This window comes from Drosophila serrata, unplaced genomic scaffold, assembly GCF_035046125.1.
Source record: "Drosophila serrata isolate PLE 108 unplaced genomic scaffold, ASM3504612v1 contig_275, whole genome shotgun sequence".
Classification (NCBI taxonomy): domain Eukaryota; kingdom Metazoa; phylum Arthropoda; class Insecta; order Diptera; family Drosophilidae; genus Drosophila; species Drosophila serrata.
Genome location: NW_028257173.1, coordinates 3335664 through 3363380, shown reverse-complemented (window position 1 = coordinate 3363380; position 27717 = coordinate 3335664). Strand labels below are relative to the sequence as shown.

Sequence of the window (27717 nt, the reverse complement as noted above, 5' to 3'; positions counted from 1 at the left end):
ATTATATGATAAATAAAAAACCCTCTTCCCAACATAATCTTATAAAAATCCCAAAACATAAAACACCAATTAGCAGAGACCTCCCGACTTATGAATAATGTTTGTATTTAACAAATTTCAAATGGCTTTTTCTGCATTTTCTTTTTCAGTTTCTAAAGAGATTTTCGCATTAATCGTTACAGAGATCATGACAAATTGCCAAATACCTTTAACGCACTTGACCGGATTTTGCTTTGGGAACAGCACAGCAAACCAACCAAAAGGACCCACCAGACACTTGTTCAAATCCAAGAAGGAGCCACGTCCCAAGTGACCCAAAAGGACACGCAGCGAACCCTTGACTCCGATGAGGCTGAGGAAGTCTGGGAGGGGGCCTCAGCTTGAAGTTAAATAAATTAAGGGCAATTAGGCGCAGCATTACAGTCACAAAAGCTACCTTAAACAGAAACAGAAGCACTCCTCTCCTCTCCTCTCCACTTGAAACTCCGCCAGGACCAGGTGATTTTTTAAATTATGAACGCAAAAATGTTTTTTTTTGCGCTGGCAGACAAACTCAAAAGTCATCTTCTTCACGGCGGCTGCTGTGATTTTTAATTGCGCACTTTACACTGTAAATTTAACAGTTTTGAAACCCCCAACCCGATGGCGGAAGTTGTTCGGCCTCAAAGATTAGCGGTATGTTTTTTCTTCTGCTTCTTGGCCAGGCCCAGACACAAGTGCAGAAAGCGTAGCGCAAATAGCAAATAGCAAACAGCGTTTTTGGCCAATTAAATGCGGCTAATTGTTGCGTACCGAGGAGAGTGCGCTGAATGCGAAACGTGAAAGTCAACAAAATTTATATACCTATAGAAGAAGTTGGGGGAGTCAGCCAAGAGTGAAAAAATATATATATGGTAAAGAAAAAAGAAATCGACAAAATTTGTTGATCATATGCAACACCGATCAGCATTTTTCCTACCCAACTTCCGCCGTCAGAAAAAATGTATTTTGCATAATGGCCGAGTTCTACTTTCGCCAACTCAAGCAAAAGATCATCAAAGACGGTCAAGCGTGGCCAAAAGTGTTGGGAGGAGAGAGAGGAGGGGAAATGGTTTAAGCCAGAAAGGAAGTACGGTTTTTTAATGTGGCAAATAAAGTATTAATTTATTCCAGTAGTAAGCATTTTTGATTCATTAAATTAATAGGCGGTTTCTACAAATTGAAAGAGCAAAGAAAAAAGAGTTAATAGCGAAAAGTTTTTATTAATGGAGTAAACAGAAATCAAGCTGTATCATTTCAATTAAATATATATTCTTATGTAAATATTTTATTAAATAATACATTTATTTTCTATGTATCTTTAAGTTCTAGTTTCTAAAACTCCTTTTAAATATCATCGTGTAAATATTTCAAACTCTAACAAATATTTACTTTACTTTTACAATATTTTCTTTGCAGATAAAAATGACATTTATTTATTTTTGACTCACAAGACGCTTTTTTTACACAAATTTGTTCAACATAAACATAAATTGTGGCACTTGAGTTAAGTTGCCAAAAGGCTGACATACCATAAGATGTCACAAACATGAGCAGATGTATTTTCCACATAATAATTCAAGCGAATAAAGTTCCAACTTTCAAACCAATCTGCTTAGAGTTCTTGGAGTAGTACCTGAGGAGCGCTCATGCTTGGCTGCCCAGCAACGACTTACCAAAAAAATGAAAATGAAGATGAGGGGAAAAAACAACAAACAAACAATACACCCGAAACACGCTAGAGATTTCACTTTTTTGAAGCTTAGACAAGGCAAGCGAAGCGAAGTGGAGATGCGAGAAAACAATACACAATCATAACTGACCTTAATCAATGTCTACGATGTTGAGTTCGCTTGCTGGTGGGTGGGTCGTGTGGGTGGGAAAATGGAAATGTATCTGCACTGGAAATGTATCTTCGAGTGTAACAAGCATATGCATCGCGTGTTTTTTTTTATACCATCTTCTTTGGATCGGAAAAGGGGACAAAACAACAACTGTGGAGCAGGCATCGTATCTATGTATCTTTTTTTCTTCCCTCTCTTTGGCCGTAAACAAGTTTGCTGCGAAAACTTCTCAGGCAATCTAAATCTGGACGAAGGCATCTGCTGGTGCTGTGAGATGCGGCGATGCAATTTCATTCATATATACGTATGCAGTAAAGACAGGTAGATAGATACGTTGGCAGAACAGGTAAGGTAAGCTAAGGTAAGGTAAGGTAAACTGGTAACTGGAAACAGGCAACACTGCCAGCGCTTCCTGTCTGGCCAAAAAAGAAAGAGAGAGAGAGAGGGAGATACATGAGAGTAGTATCATGTACCTGCCCCCGGAGTCATCCGCAGGTGAAGTAACTTATACGCCATTTCAGCATCATTCACATCCACATCCACTCCACAAAAGCCCCGGGCCCTCGGGGTAATTAGTTTAGAGCTCTTCGCCATTCTGGCTCCACAGTCTTTGGCATCATTAAACGAGCCACCGAGATAGTTTTTATTTTTTATTTTCTATAGCTTAGCAGATCTCTCTAGGCAGCCGGGGAGATACATATGTAAAGCGATCTTGAATGAACAATTCCAACTTGGTCATAAAATCATCAAATTGTGAAATTTGCTGAACACCATGCAATGAATTCATTCACTGGATTCGACTCACCCATTCAAAAGACAGTGAACATTAGATATATATCATTTTAGGAATATATTGAATATTTTCAATGCTATAATATAATAAGAAAATACGTAAATTTTTAAGTTAATTAATTAAAAAAAACTAAATAATTAAATATTCTTAATAACAGGGGGCATAATATAAAATATAAAATGAAGATTGAAATGTAGATATAGATAGAAAATAAAATAGAAAATTGATAACTCAAATTACAGCAAAAACCAATTTAAATTACTTTAATGTTGAAAACTGTTGAGATATGAGAAAATAAAATACAAACAAAATTGATTAAATATAAATGAATATATAAAAGTATTAAACTATCAATAAAGATTTTTAACTTTTAATAAGTATCTTCAACACTAATTTAATTAATAGGTGTAGGTATGGTATTTTTATTTTTTTGAAACTTAATGTTCCATCAAAAGGTTTCCAGATAATAATATTATATAAAAATGAATACTCGAATCGATAAATATCGATTACAAATATAAATATCGATTCAAATGTAAAAAGTTCCATCGATTATAAAATCTTAATCTTCAATATGTAATTTTTTGTGATCTTTACAAATACTAAACACGCATAACATTCACCTGAAAGTTCTGATGACTTTCCCTTGTATCGAGTGCTTACTGTACATCTCGTATCTGGCGGATGTGACTCATTGGGTCAAGACTGAAATTGCGCCGCACTCGAAGCCAAAGCAGAAGCGAAGCAAAGCGCGAAGCGAAGCCAAGCTATCTTTTCCCTCTGCTTTATTTTTGTTATTTTTTTCCAGCTACTTATTCGTCTGTGCCGGCTGCAAGCTTAGCAATTCTTTTTGTTGTTACTTCTATCTGGCGGATTTTTTCGTTGCCTTTTTTTCATATTATTATTTTTGTTTTCTTCTTTATTTTTTTGGACGTTGGTGTTTCATGCCTGAGTAGGTTGATCGCTGATTGACTGTAGGCAGTGGGAATAAAGAATACAGAATGGGGAGCGAGTTGTTGGAAATATATCTATATCCCAAGTACACTCGAAAGCTGTAAACAAAACTTGGTTTATTTTTTTTTCTTCTACCTAGTATAACTTAAACTTGGGCAAACGAAGTTAATTAGTCGGAAAGTTAAGATGTACCAAGGAGAAGAGAGAGAGAGACAGAAAAAGTAAAACATAATAGAGGTTGGCAGATTTCCAGGAATTAGAAAATGTTTTGAATATGTTAACAATTAAATTAACATAGTTTTTTTAAGCAGATACAACTAAAAACATTTGAAAGCTGTGAGAAAGTAATGTCTTATTTGATTGTTTTAATTAATTTGTTAACATTTTGTATACCTAAAGAAATCTGTATTAAGAAATATAAAATTAAATTGAAAGTTTTATTCGGGTAAAATAAAAACCATTTAATAATTAATATCTTTTAAAACCTTCCAAGATTCCTTGTTTAAAATTGAGCTAATTGTCTACACAAAACCATACAAAAAATTGACATTGCTTCAATTAAAAGGATTTTTAATGATGTCAGACAATCCGGTCCACGCTTTCCTTTCAGTTTATTTATATCGCATAAATCCTTTTATTTATATTGCGCCAGGATAATTCACAATCTTTACAACGGAGGCGTGCGTAATTTCGTTTTATTCCATTCATGCTTATTTTGTTTTTTTTTTTGCGTATTTTTAATCCTTTTTACTTCCTTTTGCGTCCACATGTTGCATGTTGCACAACATGTTGCAGAATTGCGAAGCGGTTACAGCAACATGCTCAAACCTTTCGGCTCTCTCCGGTACTTTCTCTGGCTTTCTCTCGCTGAGTACGAACGGTGAGCCGAATGGCCGAAGTCACTTCGGCTCGAAACGAACACGAAAAGCGACCGCTGAAGCTTAGAATCAAGTTCAATAAAGTCAGTTCAAGTCGGAGCTGCCGAGCGGTTGCATCGTTATCGCTGCCTGCCGTCGTCCTTGTCGTCGCCGTCGTCTTCGCTGTGGAGTGTGTGTGTGTGTGTCTGCCCGTCCGCGCGAGTGTGTGTGTGTGGCTGATGCTGATGCATAAAGAGTCCCCCTTGGCCAGGATTCACCACTGTTTTGTTGTTTGCAGTGCAGTGAAAGAAAAAGAAAGAAAAAACACAAATCGCAAATCGCACACAATCTCGGAAAAACCACAGTCACAAAATTCCACCCCCTCGGTTTTGGAACTGACCCTCCCCCCTTCGGTTGCGTATCATCCTGAGTTTGGACCGAACGAAAACGAAAACGAAACCTTAACCGAAACCGAAAAACGACGAAAAAACGCGATGCGAATTAAAGCTTTGCGTGGCAAAATGCGCTAACAAAAAAACCCCAGGAAGAAAATTAAGAAAATATATACAGAAGCTAGAAAAAAATACACACACATGCACACACAACTAAAGAATTCAGCACGTGAAAAAGCAAGAAAAGCGGAGGAAAATTTGTGCTGCTAGCAAAAGTTGCGTAGCAAAATAATAATAGAAAAAAAGCAAAAAATAAAAACGATTATCATCCAGGCGAGTGTGAGTGAGTGTGTGTGTGTGTGGTGTGTGCGGAGTGTTTTGTGTGTGTTTATAGGCTAGCCCTATAAATAACATTGGCTAATTACGGCGAAACATGAAAATCTTGGCCAAAACCGCAACACCACCACCAGCAACAGCAACAACAACAAGTGAGGCCAAGGCGGCAATTAATCAATTTTCCGCTTGACCCATAAGCAAAAAATTCCATATCATAATTAAAAAAATAAATAACTAAAAAAAGAAACCCCAAGGATACTAAACGAAAGCCAAGCAAATCCTTAAAATCAAGCAAAATAATCAAGAAAACAATAAAAAAAAAGACAAGGCAACACAAAATGTTCCATATATCAATAGAAAAATACAAGACACATCAAGAAAAGTAACAAAACCAAGCTGAAAGCTTATTAAACATTATTAAATAATTAAATAAAGTTTCCATATCACAAAAACACACAAAAAAAAGACTCAAATAAAGTAAAAATATAATAAACTAATCAATGACAACCTGTGAAAAGAATAAAACTTATCTTATCATAAGGGAAAAAGAACTTAAACTTAAACTATATGATATCGTTACTGAAAACCAAACCAAGCTGGGCTTTAGCCTAGAAAGCTCAACCCCAAACTAGAAGACTTGAAGGAAAAACCAAGGAAAATGCAGATCATAGGACTTGCAATCCTGGTACTGCTGCCTGGATTTATCCTGGGCAATCGCTATCATCATCAGCTGCATCTCTATGCCAATGGAGTGGCAGGAGGAGGAGGAGCAGTTGGAGCTGCGCAGGGAAGTTCCTCAACATCATCCAGTCGATCCTCCCAGTCATCCCAGAACGAGGTCTACTCCGTGGCGGATAGTCAACCAATGACAGAGGATGGTTACAATCAGCATCATTATCCACCACCACCACCACCTGGTCATCACTCCATGGGCTCTGAACTGGATCCACCTGCCCAGCAGTTGAGCACCTGTCAGACGGTGTGCGCCTGCAAATGGAAGGGTGGCAAGCAGACGGTGGAATGCATCGATCGTCAGTTAATCCAGATTCCAGAACACATTGATCCCAATACCCAGGTACTGGACATGTCCGGAAATAAGCTACAGACCCTGTCCAATGAGCAATTCATCCGCGCCAATCTCCTCAACCTGCAGAAGCTATATCTGCGCAATTGCAAGATCGGTGAGATCGAACGGGAGACCTTCAAGGGTCTCACGAACCTGGTGGAGCTGGATCTCTCCCACAATCTCCTGGTTACTGTGCCCAGTCTGGCCTTGGGCTTTATCTCATCGCTGAGGGAACTCACCCTGGCCTCCAATCACATACACAAAATCGAGAGCCAGGCCTTTGCGAATACACCATCGTTGCACAAATTGGATCTGTCACATTGCGATATTCAAACCATTTCCGCCCAGGCATTCGGTGGCCTTCAGGGTCTGACTTTGCTCCGTTTGAATGGGAATAAACTGAGCGAATTGCTGCCAAAGACCATTGAGACATTAAGCCGTTTGCATGGCATTGAGTTGCACGATAATCCCTGGCTCTGCGATTGCCGTTTAAGAGATACGAAACTGTGGTTAATGCAACGCAATATTCCATATCCGGTTGCGCCTATTTGCTCGGGCGGACCCGAGAGGATCATCGATCGTAGCTTTGCCGATCTGCATGTGGATGAGTTTGCCTGTCGACCGGAAATGCTTCCCATTTCCCATTATGTCGAGACCTCAGTGGGTGAGAATGCTCCAATCATCTGCAGAGGTCGCTCAATACCCGTGGCGAATATCAATTGGTATTGGAATGGACGACTTTTGACCAATAATTCTGCCTTCACTGCCTACCAAAGGGTACACATCTTCGAGAAGATCGAGAGTGGATTTGAGAAACGATCGAAATTGGTTCTGACCAATGCCCAGGAAACGGATTCTAGTGAGTTCTATTGCGTTGCGGAGAATCGAGCTGGGATGGCCGAGGCTAACTTTACGCTACATGTGAGCATGAGAGCCGCTGGCATGGCCTCACTGGGAAGTGGCCAAATTGTGGGTTTAAGTGCCGCCCTGGTGGCCCTGATTGTCTTCGCTCTGGGTGTGATTATGTGCCTCCTGCTGAGGGTCAAACGGCAACCGTATGTGGACAGCAAGACCCCCAATCACATGGAGGTAATAACATCGGTCAATCATCAGAATTCCATAACGAACAAGACACAACCGGCAACTGGGAATGGCAGCATAGGTGGAGTGGTCATTGCCAATGGAGCTGTGGCCAATATAATCGATGGCAGTGTGGTTCAAGCTGGAACTCTGGAGCGGAAGACCAGCAGTGGAGGCAGAGGAGGATCCCATGTGGCGCATGATCCACGCAGCACAAATCCTGTACAGAAACCACCGAGACTAACGGATCTACCATATGCCAATCAAGGATATGACAACAATGGCAGTGTCCTGTCCACGGCCACCTGTTTCATTTCGCCTACTGGATCGGCGGGAAATGGTGGCAATAATCCGGATCTAATCAATGACACCCAACGCTTTGGCAGCGATGAGTTTGCGGATCTGAAAATACCACCCATTAGTGGCGGTGTGGGAGGCAGTGGAGAGTATAGTCGCGCCAATGGCTGTGACTCCCTGTATCCCTCCGGTCTCTGGGAGCACAATGCATCCGTGGGTGCCACCTCGGCTGATGATCTGTTCATGAAACGCTATACGGATAAGACACCCATCATTGATAGCTCCTCCTCGCAGCTATATGATTTGCATGAGCGCACCGCGGCCACGGATTACTTTAGCAAGACATTTCCCAGGTCGCATCTACAGCAACAGGGATTAGTTTCAGCAGGAGGAGGAGTTGGAGTGGGAGGCACTGGATCCACTGCCTCGACCGTGACCACAAATCTCTCGGGTGGCTCCTCATCGGGCGTGGGCGGTGGCTATCCCAATGACTATGGCCTGCCATTAGTGCCAGGAGCGGAGCATCAACATAACCACCAGCTGCAGATGCATCCGCTGCAGCAGCTGCAGGCGCAGCTCACCTCCACGCTGAACCATCAGAAGCAGGAGGGCAGCTCCACTGGCAGCAGTCCGCACTTTAGCAGTCGCACTCTGCCACGACTGCATGACGCCGGCGGTGGCAGCTCCTCGTCCCGCTCCTCGCCAACGCCCGCCCAGGCGAATCCAGCCAGCTCATCCAGTTCCTGCTCGATCCTGCCCAATGGTCAGCCCATCAATGCCAAGACGATACGCGTGTGGCAAAAGGGCGGTGTGCCCGTCCTGCCACCGGTGACGGCCCTGAAACGGGCCCTAATCAGCAGCAGTCGCAACTCACCGGATGAGGGCTACCAGGAGGGATGCGGAACGGATGTGTAAAGCGGCAAAGATGGCGGAGCCGGCAAAAGGAAACCAAACCAAGAACTGACTAAACTTAACACAGCAAGAGGGAGGAGGCAGCGTCAGCTTCTCCTCCTCCGTTTAGGTATATAAAATATATATAAAAAACATTCATAATAGATAGCGCAGAAGGTCCTAGGCGAGCAGCGATTATTATTAATATTATTATTATATTGTGCAAGCGAACTGTTTGTGATAGTGTCTGACAAAAAAGATAATGCGAATGAAGATAATAATTGCCCAAAGCAAAGAGAAAAAAAGCTAAAGCGAAATCAATTGCACTAACACTAAAGTATACTCTCTTCTTGGCAAGTAACTCAACTAAACTAAAACTAAAACCTAAACTAAATTAAAATTAACAACTACAACTAAAACTAAATGGTAAACGTAACGCCTAAGACTAAGATATGTACAGTTCATTTTCTTTATAGAAAAAAACAAAACAAAATATAAAACGCAATCCCAACTCCCTGTAAGAAAAATAGTCCAACAAAATTTGAGAAAAGCAAAATGTAACTAAATCTATAAAATATATATATGTATATGCATATGTATTTATGTGTATATGTGTGTGTGTAATCCGTGTGTGTAATTTTCAATAAGAAAAAGTGTTAAAAAGAAGAAACCCAAGTCCCCCTCCCTCCAGTTTCCCCTCCAAGAATTATAATCGTAAATCAGAACTGAATAAATTCAAAAAATGGTGTCTCAACATTTGTAAAATACACGCATATATATATTTGTATATGTATACAGTACGGTAAATGGTAAATGGTAAAAAAACTGCATAAGAACTAACATAAATCATTGTAACTGTGTGTGTATATATTAGATATATCCCGTAGTAAAAAAAGAATAGAAAAGAAAGCCAATTCTGAATCCGACTATTGTTGAAATCTTCCCATGTTCCCCATATTATAAGCTGTGAAATAATGCAAGAAAAAACTTAACCAGGTCTCACGAAGGGTTAGCAGTAAATCAGAAAATGTTGGAATTATTTAAAACTAATTATTTAAATATGTATTTTCTTATACGTTCCATATTTAAGAATCCCCATTTAAATTTTAATTCCCATTAAAGTAAAACCTAACTGAACTACTTATATTAAAAGTCTTTTTCTTGTGTCTTGCACATTTTAAAAAATTCTCATCCTAAAATATTTATTCTGAAACAAATTAATATTTAGACCCCATTTTCAGTTCATCAAAAGATAAAAGGTTTCGTGACTTACCCCATTGTTCTGAAGAAGATTCTGAAAAAACAAAAAAATTATTATAATTAGTATATTATTAATAATTTCTTTTATATACCATATTTTAAACTGATTTCTTAGTAAATAATTTCTCTAAAGAAGGTTATAATATACATTATAAATTATTCTTCTTAAATTCTTTTCCAAAAAACACACATTTTTCATACCAAACTATTAATATTTAACATCACTCCTCTTAAAAACCAGTCTATTTACAACTCGACAGCTTGACAACCTTCTCAACAAACCAACTTTTCAGTTAATTGAATTTTCTAATAAAAACTAATAAAAAATAAATGTTGACCCAATTCAATCAGACAAAAATACTATCGTAATTAAATTGAAACAGTTTTCTTGGTGACCGAATAACTACTGATTTACTGCAATCCACACAAAAATGATAGAAGCTTATAAAAATTAAAATCAACAAAGTTTTGTAAATTTCCCCAATAAATTAGAGCTATACAAGGAGAAACCCAACAACAACAAACAAAAATTGTAAACCAAATAAAATTCGCAAAACAAATCGAAGGGGAATTGCCCAAGTAAAAGAAGTGGAAAATATTCATCAAATGCATACGTAAATAAACATATGTAAATTGTACTCAAAGTGCACACACATCACACACACACACACATCATTTACATGTAGATATGTATGTCAGTATGCCAGTTTTTGTCCCTCCTCCTCCCCCCCTCACAGGTAAAGATTTAAATCATATCCACAAGATATTAATTGCCCGTATGTGCTAAGACTTTAGATTTAAGGAAAAAGAAAGAAAAACAAAAATAAGCAAAAGACGAAAACCGAAACAAACACAAAATAATATTTTTAAGGTAAACCAAAGACTTTTTTTCTTTGCATCTAAATGAGCGCAGGACTTCCTTCTTCAAAGGACTCGCAGCAAACACAGAACACTCACACAAACAAACACACCTACATCGGAAAGTAATCTTAAACGAGACATAAAAGAGCAAGCAAGAAAAAAACCATAGCATTTAAGTTGAACCTATGTATTATGTATTGTATAATATATATATATATATAAACCTACGTATAGTAATATATAGTCTATAGATGTGTACACTTATCAACAGAGCGGCATAGCTAACAAGGAGAAAGGAGCCCGCAGACAAAGGCGAGCATTGAATGCATGAAAGCAACTGAATGAACAACAAAGAAAAAAGGAAATATATATAACATTATATATATCTATATATATATATAAACGAAAAGCATAAACCATTGTCATTACTTTTTTTGTTCTTAGTCTGTTTTTCCTGCTGCTGCTGCTGCTGTTGCCTTCCCCCCACAAGGCTCAAGGCTCCACCGCAGCGACACCAAAGAAAGGTAGGTACCAGATTTCGGGGGCTTCCTGGGGATGACATGACCCAATTAGTTGGTCGTCCGAAGCTGGGGCTAAAGCCAAAAGCCGCCGGTTCTGCTGTGGCTGTCAATGCCGCTGCTGCTGCTGCTGCTACTGAGCTGCTATCGCTGCACTCCGCTTGTTATTCGCTGCAAAGCTCTGGCATATTAGGGCCAATCGTCTAATCGCCAATTATGCATTTCAACCAGAACCCCTTCCCCTTCCCCTTCCCCTTCCCCCGAAACACCGAACCTCCAATTCCCAGGCCCTGGGCACAAACCGTGGCAAGCGGAAAGTGTGGCTGGAATCGATATGGCTAATCGGTTGAGGCCAAAATGATGTCCATGAACGCAGAATATGGAATACCCTAAGCAGATTACACACAGAACTAATATGGGATGCACTTGAAGAAATATAGAGTGTTCTAAAATGAACTTCATTGGAAATTATTATTTAATACATACTTAAAGGTGAAAAATCGGTTTGATAATAATATAGTCACCTCTCTTAAATGTGATTTAAATAGTCTTACATATTTATCCTCAAATCCTTTTAATATTTATTATACTTTATTAATTTAAGCCCAACATTTTATTCAAAGAAATACCAGAGAAACATATATGTAGGTCTATAATTTGAATAAAATGTAATGTTTTAAGTTTCTCTATATTCCTTAAAATTATTTTTTGTAAAGATCCTTTACACATATTACTTTTATTTAAGTAATTAGGTATGTTTATAGTTTGTCTGAACATAAAACAATTTCAAAAAATATTGTTTAATGTATTAAAGGAACTTAACTTTATCAAAAAAGATGTAATCCAAGATTTGTAGATCTATAATTTCTATCAAATTTTATATGCTTTGAATTTCCATATTCCTTAAATATATTTTTGGTAAATATACCTATTCCTTTTATTCATATGGTATATATGGTATGTTATAATACCATCTTTTAATGGCTTGATGTAAGAATTAAAAAGTATTTTAGTTGACCAGGTTTAAGTCAAACCTTAAAAAAAAACAAAGCAAATAAAATATGGCAATGTAACTGAAGGATTTAAAGTGCATTAATTACATTATATATATATTTATTGCCTTAAAGAAAATCTTATTCCTTAGTAAGTTATATGATAACTTCTTTACTATATTTCCTGTATTTCTTATACTTTACATTACTCATTTAACACATTTCTTATAAACATTTTCAAATTTATCTCTCTATATTTGTTTTCTTTTACGTCTACCCATTTTTTTTTTTTTTTGCATATTTACCATATAAACCAATTTCCTTACAGCTCTTTATCTTTGAACTTGCTGAGAAGGAACTACATTTGGTCAGAACTACATTTTCCATGGCAAATTGGAGATGCCTATTTTGGTGGGTCAACCCCGAGACTGACTCCATCAATATGCACCCAGCGACCCAATGGCCTTCTGCCCCCATCCGTGTGTGTGTGTCTATTTTGGGTGGCTCCGATTAGAATTGTGGGTGTGCGAGTGTGTTTAGACCCAAATGGGTGGGAGTTGTTAGGCAGCGCGTAATAAATACGGCGTCCCAGCACCAGATTATATCATGGCGTGCGGCGGCTATGCCAAACTGTCTGGGCTCAACCTCATCCACGGCCCCCTCCCCCCTCTCGCTCCCCCTCGACACCCTCGGCAAGCCTTATATTGACGACGCGCAAAGTTTGCCAACTAAACAAGTTTTGTGCCTCAAATGAAATTTAGGTTGCAACTGAAGCCCAACAAAAGCCAAACAAAACACAGGCCAACAACAACAACGGAGTGCCAGAGTGGAAATTGGTAGTGGGGGGGGAGGGGAGAGGGAGGGGGTATGGAAAAAATTAGAACTTTTCTGCGCCGAAGGAACCCACAAAAAAAAAAAGTGAATTTTATTTGTTCAACTTTATTACGTATACGTGCCGTTGTACCGCCTGTGCAAATAACCAAAAATGCAAAACGTGGCCCGCTCCTTGGCACTACCTCTCCCTCTCCCTCTCCCTCACTCTCTCTCTCTCCCTCTCTCTGTTCGCGCTAATTCTACCTGTCCCGCTGCCGAGGTGATCTCTAATGAAGCCTCTCTCTCTCCGCCATTTTGGCATCGTCAGGTGCTCGTCGCACTTTTATGTTGCATACTTTGCGGCCTTCTTGGGGGTCGCTTTCCCGTTTAACGACTTTGGCCAACATATGCCTTTTGCACAATGAGAAAAACTATGAATTTATATAGTTTATAAATTGGAATAGTACTTTATAATATTTAAAGTAATATTTTGGGGGAATTTTTAGATGAATTTTAGGTTCTTAGAGGTTGTTTATTAGTATTAAAATTAAAAGGTATTTTTCCATTGTAAAATGGAATTTCAAAGAGAGAAATATTTAATTTTACTATTATTAAAGCATATTGGATTATAAATTATTTTAATATAACATTTATTTATTTACTTAATATTTGCAAATTAAAAATAAATATTTAAGCCATATCTTGTGAAACCTTTTCTGTTCTAACCATTTATTCACCTTAGTTTTAATTATATAAACACAATTATAGATTATTTGTAACTTTCATACTAGGAATCATTACTTGAATTTTTATAATATAATTATATATGATTTATTAACAATATTTTAATTATTTTTATTATTAATACCAAGAGCATACAAGGGAAAAAAGAAAGACTACAAATTCGTATGCTCCAATGGTTTTATTTATTATTTCCTTCGCAAGAATCAGAATTTGTTATAAAGGAATCAATATATTTTTTTAACTTAAAATCCTTAAAGTGTAGCGTAGTATTTATACCGCCTCCATACTCGTCAGCCATGCGAAATTTATAAGCGAAAAAAAAGCGCGCGCCACGAAGACGAAAGGTAAACCGCACACACGCAGGTAAATACAAAACACTCGCTCTCATCCATACCAGAGTGTGTGTGTGTGTGTGTGTGTGCGTATACCTAAGCTAACAGACAACGGGCCGTAAATATTGTTGAAAACGGCAGTTTATTTTTGGGGGAGCCCAGAAAACATCATTCAATCGAGGGGCTTCTGGCCATGCTACTAAGCCAAGCCATCCAAACCCAGGCCAGCTTGGGTCCGATCCTGGGATCCTGGAGGAGGAGGAGGAGGAGAAGGAGGAGGAGGAAGAGAAGGACGAAACTCTGCAGGACTGAAGGACAATCGGCAACCGCTGATGGATGTGAGCTGGAGCAACAAAGAGACAGCTGCTTGAAGGTGCACAACCATAATGCTGAGCGATATTTTTGTACCATTTTGTCTTCCTTGAGGCACGTGTATGAGTGTGTGTGTGAGTGGGTGAGTTAGGACCAAAAGGACCAAAAGCGGCCACAAGTTAAATAAGGAGCAAACGAGCAGGAAACTTTCCGGGTAACTCAGCTCACGAATGCTGTTGGTAGTAAATTAAGTGGCTTTTCAGGGAAAAGTTTTTAAAATATAAATATATTTGTGAACTTTTTTAAATTTTAAAGGATCATAAAAAATGTTTCAGCTAAGCACAGTAAGTATTTTTAATGGGAAATGCAGTATTTTATAAGTCTATATAAAAGTTTTACTATTTACTTAATTATTATAAAAACAAAATGCGTTTTAAAGTAATTTAAAGGGTTTCAAAATGCTTCTAAAATATATTAAAGAGACAACTAGAAAAATCTAATTTAAATAATAACAGAAGCTTATATTAGTTATATCTTTAAGGTATTACTCGAATAATTTCTTAGGTAAACATGGCTTTATCTGCTTTAATCCGAATTTTTCCCCTTTAAAAACCTAGCAATGTAAATATTTTTAATCAAAATAATTTTTGTTTTATTTTTGTTAACAAAAAAAAACTTAAATTTTGCAGCAACAGGATGACAACAAATGCTTTTCTGTAACGAAAAGAAAACATGCCCTGCTAACAAATTCAGCTTTGCATAGTGTATAAACGAGGCACACACACGCCAAACAGGCGACACACACGCACACTCTCGCACCGAGAGTCATAAACAGAGACTCAACAAAGAGTTGTCCTTTGACTGTCAAGCACACACACACACACGCAGAGTCCTACAGAAGACTCCTGCTCTGTGTGTGTGTCTCTTTAGCGTCTCCAGGATTTAATGGCCTCATTAATTTTGTATGCTTGGCCTTAAATTATTTTACTTGCCTGCCCTGCTCAGCTATTCCATTAACTTGACTTTCCTATGCCCACAGCCCACATGCCACGCCCACCAACTCTACGCCCAACGCCCAAACAATCCACACACACACACATTCATATAAAAAAATATATATATAGAGGGAAAGAGACATCCAAGTTAACTCGTCGACTACATTAATTTACATAAGCTTAATTGTTTTATTTAATCAATAAAAATAATTAAATGCCATGTGCGTAAGTAATTAAAACAAATCGCTTTTATTGCACGCCCCAAATTGAAATTGCATAAACATAAACCTCAAATAGAGACAGAGAGAGAGGGAAAGCTAGTGGGAGAAAGAGAGGGATAGCAGCTAGTGGCAGTAACAAAGGGACTTGGAACCCAGAAAATTTGCATGCAACATGATTGCATGCGAGTGTGCGTGTGTGTGTGTCTATTTAATTACTGCACATCAAACATTAATCAGCAGCCAAATATGCAAATAAGCGCATGTGGGATGCCCCGAAAAATGAATTTTCTGGCCAAAAATGATAATTTTGTTTTGATCGGCAAACAGAATTTGACGCCTCCAATTGGTGAACAAGAGCGAGAGAGAGTTGGGACCCATAAACCAAATTACTTTGTGCAACCAAATTTTTTTTTTATTTACAGCACAATTTATGGCGCGTAGAAAGCGTAAAAACCAGAAAAACCCCAGGAAAATCAGTACGAGAAATTATGCAAAAATATACATATATATGGTCAGTGCCAAAAAATGTTACCATATGATGTGTGTCCGAGTGGGTGTGTGTGTGCGATAGGTAAACGATTTAATCCTAAACAGCAACACACACACACAAATACAGCTACAAATTAAGCTAATGCCCAGATAGATACATTTATATTGATCAGCAATTTAATGTAAATTATATTGTATATTACGTGGGCCGTTCCCAGGTCTCTTTTGTGTGCGTGTGTGTGTTCCAGCTTGCCACATTATGCAAATCACAATTTCTGTGTATTTGTATTTGTATCTCTCTTTCTGTCTGTTGCTTTTTATCGATATTTGTTTTATGGCAAACACACACACACACTCCCACACGCATACAGCACGCAGAGATATAACGTGGAAAGCCCATTGAGCATATTGCCCGGGAAAGTAGGCTACGAAATTTTTTGGGGGGAAACGGAAAATTATGGTAAACTTTTGTGAGGCATTGAAAATGTAAAATACAGATTTGCTGGCGTACACCCATACAAACACACACACACACACGAGACAGGAGCTTAGTCCAAATAGGGAATCAATAAAGCATTTGAGTTGATTTAAAAATGCATTTAATGGTTATTACAAATGTATTAGAAGAGATTTTAAGTGGGGTCTCAATTGAAAGCTAAGTCTTAATAAAATTCAGAAGACAAATGGTATGCAGAGAATAGCAGAAAGTGAATTTATTAAGCCACAATGTATTCTATATATTAATGAAATTATTTAAAATCAAAACAATCAAGCAGTCTTATAAATATGAAATCATTTTCTGTTCTAAATTCCCACAAATTCATTAATTCATTAAGAACTAGATCTTCTTCTTTAAATTCAACCCAAAATGAATGTTTTTTCACATTTCTTTAAGCACAAAATCCCGTCGTCTCTTATATGTTTTTTTGCATTTTCTACATACTTTTTAGCCATCTTACTCAATTACCTAATGTGCAGATATGTTTACTTCCATCTTGTCATTTTTAATTTCCAGGAAAATGTACTCCGGGGTCCATCATCGTCTCTTTTCTCGCCCACTTTATTTTCTGCGTAGAATTCGTTGGGGTGAGGTGGGTGAATTCACCTAGAATCGGCAATAACAAGGCCGCAATACTGTTGTAGAGGGAATATCAAGATCTCAGTATCTCTATATAAAACCCCCTCAGGTACCAGCATCTTTCCTTTTTTTTCTTCTTGTTGCCGTCGAACTCATTAAAAATTCAATAGAAAATACATTGTGAATGCATTGTTGTTGTTGGTGGCAATGGTGGCCTTACCTGAATTGAATGAACAGGGGAGATGGATAGATACCTCTCTCTCTTTATATATATATATATATATTTTCGACAACAACAATTACATTTCCATGCAAATCAAATTGGAAAAAGATGTTGGCGGGGAGGAAAATTATAAAAACAATTTGCAATTTGACTTTAATCTTTGAGGAGGTGGCATTGGTATTAAAGCAGTAGCAAAATCATTTTGTTTCGATTCGTTTCGCTTCGATTTCGCCTCGAAGGATAATTGGGCACGTGTGTCACCGCAAAGGAGATAGCATAGGATATCGAGATTCCATTCCCCCCTCAACTCAACTCAACTCAACTGAAATCGCGTCGAATCGAATCAAATTGCTGCCAATCAAATCGATTCCGTGTTCCTCTGGTCTCTTATTGATTCATTGAGTGTCGAGGCAGCCGGCTAGTTAAGTTAAGTTCATTGCCACCTCCGACGCCCATGTTGTCAGCGTGATTAAATAATAATCAGACCACCTTGGCAACGAAATATCCCCATCCCATTCCCTGCTGGCACTCGACGATACCCGTAATATCCTGTCGCTGCGCCTGGTGGTTTTTGCGTGTCTGATTCGGAGACATTTATGACTTATCGATTGTTATTCATTTCCCAACGCCAGCTCAAATATTTAGTCAATTTGTCAAAAAGAACGGCAATGAAGGACGACGACGAGGACTCCGAGGGCGTGGCATGGCACATACATAAAGGGGTTAATAATTCATATTGTGCAATGGGAAAAAGTGAAACTTTGACTTTTTTTTTGGCGGCCCACCGCCATCTGTCACACCTCATCAGAGGGAGGCGAGTGCGTGTTGTGAGTGGTAACACACACACACAAGTCCTGTTCCAGGATTTGCCTTCACCCACCCCTCTGGCACACTATGTACAATGCCTGTCTGACAATATCGTCAATAATTATCTCCATATATCACGAAAAATTTTCGTCGGTTTGACAAATACGTGTTAATGAACAACGAGCGCGAACCGAACAGGACGATGCCCGCTGAGTGGAAAATGGTTAAATGTTGAAATGAAAAGTGCAACTGGCAGCCGAAACGGAGACTGGCTTATTAATCGAAACTGATGGCTCGTAATGTGGAAAATTGAATGGTAATTATGTGACAAAGTGCGATTATTGAATGCAACGAGAAGGAAATGGCATTGAACGCAAAAAGTAGCTGACTTTGGTTTTATTTAAGGGAAAAGCGATTAATAGAAAGCACCCATTATTTAAAATTTATTATTAATTATATCTTATATCTTGGTTTTGCTATTAAAAAAAAATAAATAAACCTTATTCTATATACATTTTTTGGTTCAATTGGAATATATTTAAATAAATCTTAATGGATTTTAAGATCAACAAAAATAAACACAATAGTAATTAACTATACTTAGAAAGCTTTATAAAGAGTATACTTATTTCTGCTATTTCTTCTTTCCTTTTCCGTTTTATAAATTTAAACAAATATATTCTTATCAACACCAATTAATTAAAATCTAACTATATCATTTAAAGAATATAAATCATGTTTATTAAACACCAAACTCTATTAAATCACTTAAATCATTCAACTGACTTTATTTATTTCCAATTCTACATTTATTAAAATCAAAATTAATATAAACGAAGCCAAGTCAATAAATCACTTAATTGTTTTTTTGAGCCCACAGGCTAAATGCATTGATTGATTCATTTAATTTTATTTATCTTGAACAAACGAAGGGTTTTCTAATAATAAACTCTCCATCTCTCTCTGCACTCAACTGTCATGGAAAACACTTACACTTCACTTACATGTATTACAACACATGTTTTTAGTTTTTGCCATCAATGACCTCATACACACATATAACCGCATACGTCATTGAATTCGAGACTGTGTAAACATTAATTAAAAGCAGAGAAGAAACGCAAAACTACATTTAAAATCAATGGGTAGGAGGACATTGCGTATACGCTCCGTAGGCCGACATGAATCAAGGCGCGACTTTAGACGTCACACGTTTAGTACATTGACCGACTTAAGTGTCAGTTTGAAGCGGGTTTTATGAAGTCATAACTATTATTCCAATAAGTCAGGTGGGTATATAAACGGAGACCTCTGTCGAACTTACAAATCATTCGAAAGGGGGGCGAGCCCCTAAAGCAGTTGATTGCAGGCTGTATTACTTCGATGTAACCTCTCAAACCAAACCTCCACCATACCATTCATCATTATTAAGGCCCTTAATTTATGATGCCCCCTAGTCAGAGTTGGTTACGATGTGTTTCTCTTTTTTATGTCCTGTGTTTTACATTGACTATAACATTGTACGATATGCTGCCGCCGCCAGCTGCCGAGACGTGGATTCCAGTCGAGTCGAGTCGAGTTCAAAGCTCGGCCCGCACACAGGTAACACACACGGTTGCCTCGCTTTCATGGTGCACATAAAAATCGATAAATCTTAAAAATTCAATAACAGCCCACACACGCGACTCCCACTTTATTTTTTTTGCCCCTTTTTTCGATGACTTTGTGGCAGCAAGGCCGAACCCTTTGGTCCTTTTGGTCCTTCGTTGACCAGGGTCAATGACGAACGGCTCGTGTCAATTTCGGTTGACTTTCCTGCGTGACTGTGTGTTAATTAAAGATTTATCAATCGTAATCAGATGCATAATGTGATCAAGAATTCAGGCTATAGGTAGTTCGAAGCAGGTTTCAATATCCTTTCCTGAACTGAAACTGGCTATCAATTTACAAGGGAAATCTTTAATACATAGTCTTAAGAAGTCATATATACTGATTTTGCCTTGAAATCTATTGACATACGAAGGAAGGCTTACACAATACTCATTAGCCTTACATGACTATCTCATAACTATGGAATTTCGGGTATCCTTGAGATTAATTAACGATTTGAGGCTTTTGCCATCGCAGTCAGATATTAAACATAATCCGGGAATCAGTGCGCGATACCACCCCTTGGAATTCTTCATCTTCTGCCCCATCCATTCATCCATCAGAGATTGTGGAAAACTTTTAATTGGCAACTTTAAGGCGTAATCTACACCGCACTCAGACACAAACAAATACAAAAGAGGGGGCCAAAGCAACTTGTTATAAGCCTTCATCGATGCCTCCCAAAGTAGAGCGTCTCAACAAGTTTTTCACGGGAGACGATGGGGTAAAACTTTTGCTTTCATCGTCGCCATCGTGAAGGGAACTTAAAGTGAACTCTATTATTGGACCAAAGGCTTTAAGTCGCTCCTCACAGGAGCAAAGTAAAATGTCAGGTAAGCAGAAAAAACTATTAATTATATACCGAAAATAAAACGTCTGACCCGAGGTAAACACAAAGTTGAGAAAAAAGGAGAGCGAATACAGCAATTTTTATGATTCGCTTCTGCTCCAGGAGCAGCGAATTCGCATTATTTATTGCCTGCATGAGTGTGTTGTGTAAAATATGTACGAATGAGTTTTCCTCCATTTTCTCCTGTTTATTTTTTTGGGGACTCTGCATTGGAAAATGTCGCCCCTTCATGCTGTTTAAGCCGCTCAAGCCTTGCATATCCCATTAAAGTTTTTCCTTTACTTTTCTTACATTTTCTCCATTTATTTTTTTTTCGGGGAGTTCGGAGTGCATTTACGACGATAAGATACTTTCGTAACTCAATTAAGTGCAAAGGGTAAAAGGTGGAAGAAAATGGTGCCAGAAGAAGTGGGGGGACAGGTGAGCCAAAGGAAAACATTCCAAGAGCTTTTGGGGGCCTGGACGTATCACTTTAAAGCACAGGGAAAACAAGAAAGAAAAACATATGCCGTTCAGGGCATTCTTGTCTGTGTTTTTGTTTAACGAAACTTTAAGTCAATTATCAATATCCTTTAATATTCAGGTTGTAAAGTTTGAGATACGGAAGTGTTGGGCAAAGTTATTCACAAAATTACATTTTGAAAACTTAAATAGTACATATTTTATGACTTGGATTTTTTAATTCCTACAATTGTGTACCATTTGATTAATAATTCATTATATAGAATTTAATTTATTATTCGAACACAGTTCTTCCTTTAAGAAATCGATTTCTTTATGCTTAATTACTATAACATATTTGTTATTACCACCTGGTGCCATCTATTTTTAATATATTATCATTAATGTTAATGACCCTTGCTGGGAAATATATTTTCAGTCAGTGGCCTGAAACATGATGAAGGAATCATTTCCGACCCCATAAATCATATATATTCTTGATCAGCATCATAAGCGGAATCGATCTAGCAATCTCTGGCAGAAAACAAATTTTCGAAATTTTGTCACAATTTTTCTTGTTAAAATTCTTAAACAAACATTGGCAAAAAAAAAAATTATTTTTTTCTGTTTTAAGTTGAGTATGCTGATTTTTTAATCTATTAAAAATAAGCATAGGACTGTTTTCCGAATTGAAATTAATGATTTTTTTGGCTAAGTTATGAGTTTTTTAATGATTTGAATAGTTGAACAATTTGCCACTAAAAAATATCGATAAATAGCAACTTAATTATTTAATTTTTAATGCTTATTAATAAATAAATATTGTAACAAATATTTAATGCTTTAGTGTTGGATTGTCAGCAGTACAACTTTAATATAATATCCATTAGCTGTACTATTTTTATTGAGGCATATTTCAATTAAACAATTTTTTAGCAAAGGACTTATTTTACTGCACCGTTTATCTACTTATTTTTTTGGAAATTTACCCTCCTTTCCTGAGGGATTGCATGTCTATAATATGACCCCATATCTTGTCATGCCATCTCCCTGAACCTTGACTAACTATCCAAAAAAGACGCCACTAAAGGTGCCAGGGGAAAACTCCTCCTCAGACTTTGTCAGGAAACCTTAACCCTATCTCTAGATATATTTATTTATTTATTTTTGGCGTTTTCTTTTTTCCTACTTTTGAAAACGGAAGTAAAAGTCGCCATTTTATTGGCAATACTTTTGCTGTTGCTCGCTGCCTAACAATTAAACCATTTACAGTTTATAACCATGGCATGCCATTAAATAGAATTAAGACATACCCCTACTTTTTGCCGATGTCTTTTCCCCGCTTTCCCTTTGGCTTTTCCCCCTTTTCCCCTGTACTGCTATGCTCTCCACTTTCGGTTGGTGGCAGTCAGTCAAGCGCAATGCCAAAAACTGAAGTACCAATTCAAGAGAGCTCCGCCATAAATCGCTTATCACGCGACATTAAAACAACAACGGCAGCAAAAACAACATGGCAACAATGTTGCTGAGTGACTTTGGTCGTTGTTTGGTTGCTTACTGCCCGCAGCAAATGCCAAAAATTGCCGCAAAACAAAAACAATATAGCACAAACCGAGCAAAACAAAAAAAAATCATCAAAAAAGAAAGAATGAAATTGTAACGGCCACAGAGAGTTTTAATGTACTGCCAGTTGGATGTTGGGGTTGCTGGGAAAAGCGACCAAAAGCGGGGAAAACCTTGAAAAATGGCAACAGCAGATTAAGCGCATAAAAATGGAACTCTCGCAGCGAGAACAAGTGGGAGAGCATTAAGCTAAATTCTATCGACCGCAGGATACCCGGTTATGAGGCTGATAAAAAAGCATTGCATACTTTAGGGTTTGCTATTTTGTTAATACTTTTAAGATATATTTACAGATCTTCATTTAACCAAACTGTTTTTTGAAGAATTCATCTGGATCTGCACGTTAAAAGCAAACGAAATATCATAGATTGTCTTCTAAGTTACAATCAAATACTATGTACACCAATGCGTATACGTAATTTTTTGGTACTCCTACAAAAATATGTATTTACTTAATATATAAAATATCCCATTATATCCAATCCTTTTAAACCTTCTGTAGTCATCCTAATATGCATATTTCTTTATATAAATTCCGCATACCCTTTCCTTTTACTCTCACCCCTTAAAAAGAAAAACCAGCAGCGATTCGAGAAGCTGGGGTAAATTGGATTTCGGGTCCAAGTCCGGCAGCCGAAATAAAAATTAAGACGTCATCAAAATGCAATTAAAAAAGTAGGTAAAAATGAAAATAGCCGCAGATTTATTTAAGCCCAAACAACACAAAACCCGTTAAACGGAATGACCCGGATCCGGCCAAGAGAGTGGAGTGTTGTCCCCAATGCCACAGCCAGTGCCCGGCAGATGTTTTGCTCTTGTCTAGTAACAATAACAGCAAATAGATTTATTGTTGATGGCATTATTAAATTTTCTCCCTTTTTTTCTCTTCTTTACGCTGTCATAATAAAAAGAGCAGGGATAAATATATATAAATATATATGTATAATATTTATATATTTTGTATAAGAGCCCAGGGTGCCATGGCATATTGGACACTAAGGTGGCTAACGATGAGCGGCGGTAGCAACAACCATCGCGATGTCAAGCCCCACGACAACATCGCGCCCCAGGCCAAGCCACTCAACTCGCTGCTCGGAAAACTCAGCTCTAAAAAGTACAACAACAAAAAATAATAAAACAAAAAAGGACACAAAAGTTGAACAAAAAAAAAAAATAATAGAGATGCGGAAGATTGAAAAAATGGAAGAAGGTGAACAATTTAAAAGAGCGAAAACTAAATACTCTTAGTTTTATTTTAAGCTCATTATAGAAAGTAATACAAAATATTAATATTATAAGAAAAGACAAATAAATAAATATGCTCATCTTATGAATACATAAATAAATATTAACTTTAAGCACTTATACAAGTTGCAAAGTGTTAAAACAAATAAACCTGAATTCTTTGGGCACCCAAATTGATAAATTCTTTACATTTCCGAAACAAATGGACCAAGACTAAAATTAAACCTTACCTTATAAATATTTTCGATATAATTTTTAATATTAACTTCTCATTTAAAAACCTTATTAGTTTTAAAGCTACAAACTTCCCATAAAAATATAAATACTATTAGTAAGAGTAGAAAATTATGAACTTGAAAACTCTGGGTATGTCCGCAGTGGTGAGGAAATAATTCCCTGGCCTTGTACATTAACTACTAGGGCGGAAAGGCCTATAATTAATTGGTTCTGCTCTTTCAGGGGCATGTTTGTTTGTATAAATTAAAAATGTTTGTACTCTCTACTTAGTAATTAGTAGTTAGATCATAAGCAAATACCATTTAGTTAACTTTTAGAAAAAGTGTGTTTGTGAAACCAGGTCATTAAATAAAAGAAAACTTTTTAATAAAATTCCCTTATTTGCATAATTTTAAATGATCTCTGAAATGATTTTCAGGCATTTCAGAACCCTTAAAAGTAATATCCAAATTTGTTATATATAAAAATCCTTTAATACCTTAAATTGTATCTCCAAATATATATAAATAAACTTCAAAAGGTGTCTGACACTTTAGGAACCCCCCAATGACTTCAGGTGCATCCCCGGTTGCTTTTATCTTTCACAAATCAAATGCATATCTATTTATATTTACAAAGTATTCCCCATTGAGACCCCGATTTCAGTCAAATCAAGGAGTAATCACCAAGCCAAAAATAAATAAAAACAAAGTGTTTGTAAGGCGTGAATAAAAATCCCCGCTTGTCATTATCAAAGAGCGTATAACAGACACAAGATAGCAGCCGAAAAGGACGACAGGCGACAGCAGAGACAATCGCTAAACCCGATAAGGACCTCCACACGCACACTCTTACTTACCCTCTTACACTCACTCACTCACTGAGGCACCAAAATCCTGAGCAAATCCCAAAGAGAATCTGTTGCAATCACGTCCAGACAGTAACCAGGAGAATGGGTAAGAGAATATATGAGAAAAGCGTTTACTAAACAGATTTCTCAGCTCGTATGCTCCCTTATCTGGCATTATTATTGCATTAAAGCCAAGGAATAAGAAAATAAAAGTATATAAAGCATAATAATGTTGAAAATAAATTAAACGAGAAGTGAAAATTCCAAAAAAAAATATAAAAAATATATGTTGATCAGAGGCAAAACCCATCCTTCGTGTACTCTCTATTACCCCAGAGACATAACTGTAATTACAAGAATACACAACTGTTCGCTGCTCAGAGATTGTGTGTGTGTGTGTGTGTCTGTAAGTGTGTTCCTGGCATATCCTTGCGTCTGGCTCAGCGGAAATGCCGCGAGCGGTTAACAGAATCAGAGGAAGGCAAAAAAAAAGAGGACGAAGAAAAATCGCAAACAAAAAACAAAATACATTAAAAAACGAACCATGAAATAAGGAAATTTATCAGCAGCAAAGCTAAAGCCAAAAGCCAGACGCAGCAGAAATGCAACACACTTGGATTATAAAGTGTCTTAAATATAAAATTAAAATTAGTTTTAAAGGACATTTTTGTACCTCAAATGATCAAACATCTAAACCTTTTTTATTATTTATTTCTAGACTTAAATCCAAGGCAATTCTTATTTTTCACTTGAATTCCCTTCATTACTTACACATTCTTTAAGCTGTTAATTTGGGAATTTTTCAGTAATTAAAAAAATGATATTAAGTGTATTATCTTTACCTATAATTCAATTACCTAAAATACTTTTATTTCAAGTGCAGAAAATGCGTGCAGCTTAAGGGAAAAGGAGAAGCTGCCAGGTGAGCACAATTTAATTTCTCAAGCCGTGCTCCCTCTCTCTCTCTCTCCCACTCCCTGTCTCTCTTGCTCTGTCTTTCTCTAATCAAAAGGATTTTTATCGTCGTGGCAACGACTCGCATTTTAACCTCACCTTACCACCTCAAACTACCCCGCCATCTTTGACAGCTTCAGCGTTTTATGCAGTGCTTGTGATAAAATGAATAAGAATAAAATAAAAAACAACATCTAAGTAAGACTGACGCGAAGGCAGAGTGATTGACTACGAAATACCCCGATTTTAAATTGAACTTTAACAGCGGCAAAGAACTTTTGCTTGATTTTCCCAAAAAAGGAAATAATAGGGAAAATGACAAAGATGAAGATGATGATGATGATGATGTTAATGAACAGGAGGATAAAGCTTAACAAACTGATGCTGACTGTTATCCGTCAATCTGTCAACGGCTGTCTCTGACCTGTTACCTGTTACCTGGCATTGTTCCGGCCTTCAATTGAGCAATTGAAGGGGTTAAGTAGAGTAATCAACGGATATTAAGTGGTTGCCTCTGATGTAGCCTTAAAATTTCTTTAAAAATTGTAGGTACTAGCTTTAAAAAATGTTCAAAAGTTGTATAGAAATATATTCAATATTTAAATAAAAGATTCAATAATTATGCTCTCTTATATACCTTTTGGTATACAACCTGAAATTAATCTTAATAAATATAACAAAAATATATATTGTAATAAAATTTATTTTCAACAATATAAGGTATTCATTTTTTGCTCTTAAAAAACATTGAAATAAATGTAGGCATTTCACTAAAACTAAACTTTTACACGCACACAAAACCAAAAGCCACTATTTTCTCCAAACATTTGTCAGAAGTACAAACATATATCCCACTCTCAAGCTGCTTTCCTATCCTTTAGCCTAGATATATACCCCGTTACCTGGCAAATCCTGCAGGGTATTCGCCACGTTGACAGCGACAAAAGCCTCTCTGACAAGGACACGGCTGGTACGCAGGCTAGGCAGGCCAGTGATCCGCCCTGCAACTTGCATGTGGCACGCCAAGAAACGAAAAAAATAGAAACAAAAAGGGAAAGCTAAATAAAAAAAAATAGGAAAATCTAAAAAAAAATATATATAGAAGAAGTGAGGGAGGCGGTGGTGAAACCACGACGAAACAGCACTGACTGCGATGGAATGGCCTGGCCAGGAGCTTGGCACCTCAACTGGCTGAAGACGGCAGACTGAAGTGTGTGTCACAAACATGACAAGCAATGTCGACGTCAAGCTGCCAGCTGCCAACTGCTGCCAGCAGCTGCCAGGTTCCATTGCTAGGTACCAGCTCCAGCTCGGTCACCTCCTCACCTGCTTCCACATCCGCATCCTCATCCGCATCCGCATCCGTATCCGAATCAGAATCAGAATCCTCGTCCTTAGCCAGTTGCAGCAACAGCAGCAGGAAAACTGAGTAAATCATTGGACTAAGCCATGCGTAAGAAGGCGCCTTCTTAATTTTTCTGGCTTATACTCTGGCTAAGAAGATATTCGGATTTAAGGCTGAGGTTTGTCAACTGCTACACAATAAATGGATTTATAAGCTATTTCAAATTCGAGATAAAATAGGACATCTTTAGGATTAAATTGTAAAGAAGTCTTTTCGTAATTGAGAAAACTCTCAATGCTACAGTTATGTTTACAATAGATTTATAAAGTTTTTTAATTAATGATAAACTAAATAATATAATTAGCATGCC

At 37.4% G+C, this 27717-nt stretch overlaps 2 protein-coding genes across 8 annotated transcripts in view; one reads left to right on the top strand and one right to left on the bottom strand.

The window, feature by feature from the left end:
• kek1 (leucine-rich repeat, immunoglobulin-like domain-containing kekkon 1 protein) overlaps window positions 1–11058 on the top strand; it is a 199118-nt gene extending 188060 nt beyond the window's left edge. For all 4 annotated transcript variants that reach the window (XM_086834786.1, XM_086834785.1, XM_086834783.1 and 1 more), the window contains one exon: window positions 183–11058. In XM_086834786.1, coding sequence (XP_086690912.1) covers window positions 5853–8552 — 2700 coding nt within the window. In that variant the 5' untranslated portion in view covers window positions 183–5852 and the 3' untranslated portion in view covers window positions 8553–11058. The remainder of the gene's footprint in view (window positions 1–182) is intronic.
• Window positions 1–27717, bottom strand: part of LOC110177976 (uncharacterized) — a 157667-nt gene that overhangs the window by 88998 nt on the left and 40952 nt on the right. For 3 of the 4 annotated variants that reach the window (XM_086834796.1, XM_086834795.1, XM_086834794.1), the window contains exon 3: window positions 9802–9822. The exons of the other annotated variant lie outside the window; for it this stretch is intronic. In XM_086834796.1, coding sequence (XP_086690922.1) covers window positions 9802–9822 — 21 coding nt within the window. The remainder of the gene's footprint in view (window positions 1–9801; window positions 9823–27717) is intronic. 4 annotated transcript variants of the gene reach the window in all.